Raw genomic sequence first — 8,729 nt, forward strand, 5'->3', positions numbered from 1 at the left:
AATGTGTTCTGCGAGTGAGTGAAAAAGAATTCTTAGCGTTATACAGAAGTGCTACGTGGTGCTATTTAATGATTCTGTTTTTACTTAACTTTCCAGAATGAAAAGACCTGTGGTATTGTTGATCAAAATCCCGGTACAAAGCCATCAGACTCAGGTTTGTGAGTTCCTTCGATGGGCGATGAAGGGTTTGGACGAGAGAACGGCTGACATTTCAGACTATCACTTTCTGTCCAAGAGCCCGTTTCATACAGACGATGCGGACAATTTGGCATGTTCCCTTGGTGTCCGTATTAACAAGGCTCCACTGTATTATTAAAACACTACAACAAATCGTTATGTCTTATTGTGGTTTTCAGTGACATGCGAACTCTGAATTTCAATCCTCAACCAACGGTTTAAGCTTTTTGCTGCCGTCAATCATCTTGGCGGACCACTCGGGAAATAGAAGTTCACTTCATTCGGGTCAAAAGGTCACATCCGTTAGTTGTGATTGGTAGATTTCGATCCATTTTGTTTATTTCTGTTTTTCGTGGTTCCTTGGCTGTCGCCATAATTATGATTGACAGCAGCGACAAACGCTATCATTAGTTGGATTTTGAATTTCATAGTTTGCATATCACTGAAAACCGCAGTAAAATTATTGTATATCAATGTCTAACGCTGCGTGTCGGTCAGCAGTCAGTGGTGCTAGGAGTTGAACTGCAGTACATGAAACTGACTCGTGGTCGATGTTTATTTCTTCCTGTATGAAGTTGTTTTGCAACTGGTTCCTCTTGTGGTTCATTCCCCGTCTCATCAACTGGAGCTGTGAGGAATATTCCTTTAATGATAAAATACCTAGATAATACAATATTTTGAATCTCTAGGCTATATTAATTACAAAATTAGGCGTAATTTTTGTTATTTTTGCAGACTTTGTTATTCATTTCCAACACAAAGGAACAGCTGACTATATTCAAGTATGGGGTATGCCTCGTTTGACGCAGTTCACTGTGTGTTCCTGGACGCAGTCAAATGATCCTTCTCCTGTTGGCACTCTTTTCAGCTACGCAGTGCGCGGACAGTTCAACGAAATTCTGATTATATACAAAAATGGTTTTCAACTGCATATAAATGGAGAGAGCAGGTTTGTTATTCTATTCCTTGAAAAAAAAGTCGATCAATAAAACGTTTAGCGTGGAGCGTCGGTTTGTAACCAGTTTTGCGTACCACAATCTCAGATAGCAGTACTTATTTTATTTTTTTAAATACCATTAGAAGTCTTAGAGTATACGATTTCGTCCATGATAAAAACAAATTAAGGTGGCTCCATTACCATTTCAACTAGTCCATGGTCAAATGTCTTAAAGTGCTACTGTGATGCAATTTTAACCTATTGATTTTTTAGTCGTTTAATGGCGTTTTTAACGAAAAGTTTAAAATTGCGTTTTCCGTTTTCAAATATCTATTTTAGTTCCGGAGATATTCAAGCTTAAAAAAATCGCAAAATATGCAAATTAGGGAACTGATGACGTCATCTACTCAACCCAATTTTATGTCAAGTACAAAAATTGAATTATCTCAGTCATTTTTTTGCAGAAACCAATGAAACTTGGCAGACTAATAGTTTTACAGAAAACATACTTTCAGTTAAACTAAAATTACGTTACCATGGCAACCCACTCTTTTCCAGTCCCCTGCAATTTACTTTTAATATTTTAATTTTTTTAAGTTCGGAAAAATGCAACCCAGCCAAGACGACTGCCAAATTCATTCATATGCTTGCCAAATCACTCATGTAAACCATCATTGGCAAATATCAAAAAAGAATGCTAGAATCTGCCAGAAAAGCCTTTAGCATCCAGGGGATCTGGAACCTAGTATGTCGCCATGGTAACCAAATTATTAGTTTCAAATTGTGGAACACAACCACCAGAAGGTTACTGCAAAAAATCAGAGACTTGTGGTAAAAATTGGTTGAGATATCACTTTCTTCATATTTGGTTGAGTGTATGACATCATCATTTTGCTAATTTGCATATTCTAAAAACTCTAATATCTCTGGAAAGAATAGAGATATTTGAATAAAGTGAACGGCATTTTTCTTCTCATAAAGTGTTCTTGTTAATATGTTAAAACGGACACAAAAGGAAAGATACGAATTTCATCATAGTAGCACTTTAAGTGCCGTCGGTTCGAATGCTTTGTTAACGTAATGGTAGAGCGATTTTCGCCTTGAGTTTCAAAAGATACTTGCATTTGCTCTGGTTTTGCATAACTTCGCTCAGTGTATGGTACCCCACCACTTTCTCAACCAATCAAAAGTAAAATGAAACCAATCGTCACTCGCTTGCACCGGATTTCCCGCACGTCGTGTATTTGCTTTCAGTTTGTTCACTGAATTGCTTCCGTCTTTTATAGTGGCAAGGGTCGTTAATTTGGATTTTGTTTACGACACTGAATCGAAATTAAATCTTGCTAAACCAGTCAACAAAAGAACTTTTTTCTGTTTTTTATCTCTTTACTTAAGGACGACATCGTTATCAGCAAATGATGAAAGGTGGCATCACTTGTGCGTGTGCTGGAACAACGAAAAGGGCGTTTGGAAATTTTACAAAGATGGCCAGGAGAGACATCGGGGCGATGGGCTCAAGACAGGTTACGCAATACAGCCAAACGGGACTTTAATCCTGACTCAAGAGCAAGACTCATTTGGAGGAGGTTTTAACATAGATCAATCGTTCCAAGGAATGCTGACAAATGTCAACATGTGGGACCACGTGCTTCCTCCAGAGGAAATTCGTGATATGTCACAATCATGCCTGGCAGGGGAGGGGAACGTGTACAAGTGGTCTGATTTCAAAGATGGTCTTAAAGGCACACCCAGGGTTGTTATCCCATCTTCATGTAGATCTCCAACTGTTTAGTGCCCTAGTTTAACGTTATTATAAGTTTTGAATCAAAGGCAAAGTTAAATCGTCGGAGAAGCAAAGCTTGTGAGTATTTTTTTAGTGCAAGAATTAACGACAATAAAATACAACGTTTCGACATCATTCACGATGGCCTTAAAGAATTAACGACAATAAAATACAACGTTTCGACATCATTTACGATGGCCTTAAAAGCATACAATGGGTTGGTATCCCATCTTCTTGTAGATCTTCAACTGTTAAGTGTTCTAATTAAACAACAAGCGTGTACTATGTTTTTTTTAGTTAATGGCTATTTATACTTCGTTAAAGGGAAAACTTTGATGAAAACTAAAATAAACACGTTTTCATTTGTACGTCATTTGTTGCGGTTTTAAGTGGTATTAAACTAATAAACAAAATAAATTGGCGTTATTTTACGAGGGTAACACATAACAGGACTTGAGACTGACAAACCTGTGGCCCTCGGATTCCTGGTCGATTTGGAATTTAGAAGTGTTGGTTTTTGTGGAAGAAAGAAAACCAGATGAACCCGAGGAGAACCCTCGGAGCAAGGGCGAGAACCAACAATTAACTCAACACACATCTGGCACCAGGCTGGAATCGAACCCGAACTACATTGGTGGGAGACAAGCGCTCTCACCACTGCGCTATCCCTGCTCCCCTCACTGGCGTAACGATTAATATTCTGGCATAACGTTTTGTCATGTGACCTCGCAGATCAGACCAATTATATTCGTTTCAGGCCAAGTGCTTTCGAGGCCTTGTTCTATGCACTCAATTGTTGTTGAATCTTATGAATCTTACGTGTATCTTGTTTATTGGACGGAAGCGATCACTTGTCGTTCAATATATGCAGCCGGATCGCACATGGCGTTTCTGCCCAACAGCGGCGGCTCATTTCTGTTATTCCTGTGGCATCATTAGTAGGTGCAATCATCACATTACCGAATATTTAACTACTACACCTTACACGTTTTAAAGACGAGCCGAGGTACGTATTTGAATTGCTAACATAAATTTTTCAAACAAAGAATATCTGATCTCATAGGAGCTTAATTTTTAAATTTTCGCTATCCATTCACTACGCTATAAAAATGACTGTTTCCCTAGATTTTAATCTTATTTTGATGTTTTTCTTTCAGTGAAATTTTTAAATAGTAACAAGTTAATTCGATCAAAGCAGAGATACATTTATTGTTAAAGCTGATGGAGTTACCCTTTTGAAATAAAGGCTTACTATACATTCAAGCTGAAAACCAACCTTTTCTCAGGAACCGTTCAGAATTATTTTAAAATTAAATAAAAGGTTCCCTTTAAAATTGAAGTACCATTTATAAGTTTAAGCTTTCTTTCAAAGAAAACGAATGAATTTTCCAAATTTAATAAGGGTCATGCTAGAAATGAAGCTGAAAAAATAACCCTGACATATTCAAATCACTAGTGAAATGTTTTTCTACACTGAAAAGCTGGGTGCAAAGTAGAATCTGTAAGCTTGGCTACTTCTTTTATAAAATATCACAAAAAACTGTAGTGAAATTAGTTTGCAGCTTTCTCTGTTATGTTAAACCCTACTTTTCAGTACGGAAATAATTAGTGTGAGCAATTTCTTATTTGATTTCGGGACAATAGAAAATTCAGGATTACCAACGCTAAGATTTTAAATACCCTGGAGCAATAACTTTGAGGTGGTTTTAGGACAAAGGAAATGAATTACAGTTTACTTGGAAGCACAAGGAAATGAATAGGGAATTGCCAAGTTGATGTCAAAATGTGCGAGAAAGGTGGTTTGTGATGTTTTCTGAGAAAACGCGGCCCTAATAAATTGTTCATCACAAATATATTTTATCGTTCCTTCTTTACCTACAGTGTTTTATCGATTGGCTTTACAAAATAACGTAAAATAACGTAGTTTTAACAAGTACAGTTGTATTGCTATTTTTCCCAGTTGCCTTCAGTTTAGTTCCCGCAAGCAGAATGTTCTTGAAACTTTTTCTGTGTGTTGCGAATAAGTTTAAATTTAAAAAAAAAAGAAAAGCTTAAATTAAAAAAAAGTATCAATATAAGTTTAAAGGCAATAAGTCCCAAAATTAGTTTAAGTGCAATAAATTGTTCGTTCAAGGTGCTTATACGGTATCTTTTAAATATGAAAGCTCTTTTTGTTTCTTTGTCATTTTTCACTTTAGAAAAATCACTTTTACTTTGTTGTTTACCTTTCAGATTTGTTAAATTGCAAAAACTTATCAAAATGACAATTTATGGAAAGCTATTGTTCATCGTGACTCTTTGTTCAGTGTTTGAAACACTGATGGCAACGAGTGAGGTTAGTGGCCAATGTATGACAGAGCATAATATACCTGGCATGGCTCTCAAGGGTCACACTTTTAAAAGGTCTGTGGTGCGAGCACCGTATATGTGCGACTTCAAGTGCGAACAAGACGTCAGATGCCAGAGCTTCAACTACGTTATCCAGGAGAACGTTTGTGAGCTGAACAATGGAACGAAAGAAGAGAAACCGGAGTATTTTGTTCGAGATCCAGAACGGTTCTACATCAAGCGTCTATCTAAAGTACCCAGGAAGGGTAGGTGTTGTCTTGCAAAAAGAAAAATAAGAAAAAAAGGGGAAAGAAAAACTGTACGTATCTGAAACTGTATTTGACTAAAATAATGAATGTCAGATTACTCTATAATCTTGGCGCACAATTCCACTCAATTTAATTTCAAAATCAGAAAATTCATCCTCAATGGGCGTTCCGATTAAGACAAAACGGCGTTAAATATGGCGTCAAAAACAATTTATCTATCAAGGCAGGCGCCGGGGGTTGGTCGGGTGTTGGGAGGAGGGTTATGGAAAAGGGACATGGCCGTCATTTAATCTCCATAAAAAGTTCCGAAGTTCATAGTTTGTAATCGAGGGAACCTGGATGATTCCACAGTTTGCCTTTTAATGATCTAATGACTACTCGTGTAATAATAAATTAATTTTTTTTTCATTAATCAAATTCTTAAATTCTCTTGGCCAAGCTTGGGCAGTTATTATGGCTTTTTATATAATTTAACCATAATTGGAGCAATTGTATAATAAAATTGAACGCTACAAAATTAGAACGACGTTTCGACCTTTCGACGGTCATTTTCAAGTTAGGTGTTAGAATAAAATTACATGTGTAAATATTGTAAAAGCGCTAAAATATGTACATACAAACAATAGACAATAAGAATAAAAAGGCTAAAAATGGCTAAAAAATAGCTTTGCGCGAATGGCATGCATAGTATAAGATTTTAAGGAAGTGCCAAAGCAAGCTTGTTAATGTTCTTATTCTCGTCGTCTTATTCGCTGCGTTTTTAATTATATCTTTTACAACTATGCATGCCATTCGCACAAAGCTATTTTTTAGCCATTTTTAGCCTTTTTATTCTTATTGTCTATTGTTTGTATGTACATATTTTAGCGCTTTTACTATATTTACACATGCAATTTTATTCTAACACCTAACTTGAAAATGACCGTCGAACGGTCGAAACGTCGTTCTAATTTTTTAGCGTTCAATTTTATTATACAATCAACTTCCAAAAACTTGTTAATGGGAGCAATGTTTTTTAATTTCACTCGTAACCATTTCATTACCCAAGTTGCATACAAATAAAAGTAATCGTGAGAGTGAAATATACATATGCGGATAAATTTTTCCTCACAGCTTACGCTTTCCAATTCCTACAAAATGAGAGTGACGATTTTGTTCACGTGGAAGGCTTGCCAGATCTGACGCAATTCACAGTGTGTCTCTGGATGCAGTCCGACGATACTGAGAGCCAAGGATGTCCAATAAGCTATGCGTTACCAGAGGAACACAATGAGCTGGTTATTTATAACTACAATGCATTTCGTCTTTGTATTGGTGGCCTTTTCAAGTAAGTAAAGAAAAACTACTTTAGTTCTTATATCCTTCCCTCCACAGTAACTAGTCTGCGGTTTTATGTTCTCGTTTTATTAATTTTTTTCCGAGTTCAGTGGCCGGCTGCATTTTGAAAGTATAAAATTGTACCCCCTCTATATATATTTGTGACATGATTGACTACCCCTTTAACGTTTGGAACTTTTTTTTCCTGATGCGTTATGCAACCTAACTGATATTAACCACTTCGCTAAGATCTGCACAATAACATATATTTTAATAAGGGGTATACCTACTATGTACGGAGAGAAACGACTTTTTTTATATTTCTCTTTTTAACCTTTTAACCCATTTATTTCAAAGCCATGACTTTCTTTTTATTTTTTTAAATATTTGTTGTGAATGAAAAACACAAACTGCTATTTGTATTTCAAGACGTTTTGCCCTTTCGGATAAAATGTACATGCATTCCGGCCAGGTTTAAGTATCTAAACTTAAAAAATAACGATTTTGCAGGTAGTCTTGAGCAGTGGAAAAATAAAACATATCTTTTTTTTTTACAGAGCAACGTCAGTGTCCGCTACTGATGGCAAATGGCATCACATATGCGCCTCTTGGGAAAATACTGCAGGCTCATGGAAATTCTACAAAGATGGTGATGTAAGAGCACAAGGAAGTGATTTGAAGACTGGTCACGTGATCAAATCGGGAGGATCTTTTTTACTGGGAATAGAGCAAGATTCTCCCGGAGGTGGCTTTGAAGTTTACGAGTCGTTTAGAGGGATGATGACGAATGTGAACTTATGGGATCACGTGTTATCGGCAGAAGAAATTGAGAGCTTGTCAAAGTCGTGTCTGTCAGGGAAAGGGAACGTTCTCAAATGGTCACATTTCACACATGGTCGTAAAGGAAATACAAAGCTTGTAATTCCGTCTCCTTGTGAGTCCCTAAATGGATAGGGCTTGTGAATTGACAGTTTACTCCGTACAAGATTTTTCCGCTACGAACTTGACATCGAAAGCCAAGTCATTTGATTGTATAAAACTATCGTAAGTACTAAAAACTGTTGTTTCGGTATTTAGTATCCAGTTTGTTGCACACATGTACAACCACATAAAATATAATAATTAAATCATGTGTTCACAAGTATCTGTCAATCCATTACAATTTGAATATTCAGAAAAGTAAACAGTAATGTAGATGTAAGGTGATGTCTTTCGCATGGCTATTAATAATGCAAATCTGTTTGCAAATGCGGAAATGATTCCAGCGCCATGAAATATTTTCATTGTTAGCCGTATTACAGTTTGCTCCAATTTTCACAAGGTCTCTTTCTGGCTGGGCTGGATGCTTATGAGAAAAGTTGGACCACAGGTAACCAAAGCGTACTGTAAGAGTTTGTATGGGAGTGTCCTATTAGCCCGTTTGTATGGATTTGAAAAACATTGATATCTCCATTTTCCTTAAAAAAAAAGTTTCAATAAAGTTTTAAACCTGGTGTCCTTATTTTGTTTCTTTTAGTGCTTCAGAAAGCCGCATACGCGCGATCTCGTTTCAACTGTCTAGCGCACACTAAACGTAATAAGGCCAGAAGAAGAGATGCACAGAGTAGAAGATAGAGAGAAAAATAAGAAAGCAGAGAAAAACGAAAAGGAAAAAAGCAAGGAAAAATTTTTTGGAACGGTTCAGCCAAAAAAGTCCAAAGTTTGGCTGCACGCGCCAAAGGAAAATAATGTATATTTTAACAAGGAAATTTCTTTAAACGGATCCTTTTTTACTATGGATAATTAATTATTATTATGGATAATTAAGGTGTACTAATAATTCGGATTAATAGAAATCGGATTGATAACCGTCAACCGTCCGGACCTCAGAAAAAGCAATAAAAAGCTATGAAAGCGTTTTTAAAAAATAGTAAAGGAA

At 36.4% G+C, this 8,729-nt stretch overlaps 2 protein-coding genes across 2 annotated transcripts; both read left to right on the forward strand.

Moving 5' to 3' along the window:
* The first annotated feature begins 942 nt into the window (after positions 1 to 942).
* On the forward strand, positions 943 to 2,998 carry LOC144648826 (neuronal pentraxin-2-like). The gene is made up of 2 exons (XM_078508279.1): positions 943 to 1,126; positions 2,510 to 2,998. The coding sequence occupies exons 1-2, from the start codon at positions 969 to 971 to the stop codon at positions 2,904 to 2,906; spliced, it is 555 nt and encodes a 184-aa protein (XP_078364405.1). The 5' UTR covers positions 943 to 968; the 3' UTR covers positions 2,907 to 2,998.
* An 807-nt stretch (positions 2,999 to 3,805) lies between these two features.
* LOC144650510 (neuronal pentraxin-2-like) lies at positions 3,806 to 8,647 on the forward strand. The gene is made up of 4 exons (XM_078510204.1): positions 3,806 to 3,903; positions 5,130 to 5,491; positions 6,608 to 6,821; positions 7,369 to 8,647. Exons 2-4 carry the CDS (start codon positions 5,158 to 5,160, stop codon positions 7,763 to 7,765), a joined length of 945 nt encoding a protein of 314 aa, XP_078366330.1. The 5' UTR covers positions 3,806 to 3,903; positions 5,130 to 5,157; the 3' UTR covers positions 7,766 to 8,647.
* The last annotated feature ends 82 nt before the right edge of the window (positions 8,648 to 8,729 follow it).

The sequence above is a fragment of the Oculina patagonica genome, chromosome 4, assembly GCF_052425735.1.
Source record: "Oculina patagonica isolate OP01 chromosome 4, crgOcupat, whole genome shotgun sequence".
Classification (NCBI taxonomy): domain Eukaryota; kingdom Metazoa; phylum Cnidaria; class Anthozoa; order Scleractinia; family Oculinidae; genus Oculina; species Oculina patagonica.

Coding starts and splice junctions, on each gene's coding strand:
- LOC144648826 (XM_078508279.1), top strand. CDS start 969: ATGCCTCGTTTGACGCAGTTCACTGTGTGTTCCTGGACGCAGTCAAAT. Junction 1,127..2,509: donor CATATAAATGGAGAGAGCAG/GTTTGTTATTCT, acceptor TCTTTACTTAAG/GACGACATCGTTATCAGCAA.
- LOC144650510 (XM_078510204.1), top strand. CDS start 5,158: ATGACAATTTATGGAAAGCTATTGTTCATCGTGACTCTTTGTTCAGTG. Junction 5,492..6,607: donor ATCTAAAGTACCCAGGAAGG/GTAGGTGTTGTC, acceptor TTTTCCTCACAG/CTTACGCTTTCCAATTCCTA. Junction 6,822..7,368: donor TGTATTGGTGGCCTTTTCAA/GTAAGTAAAGAA, acceptor TTTTTTTTACAG/AGCAACGTCAGTGTCCGCTA.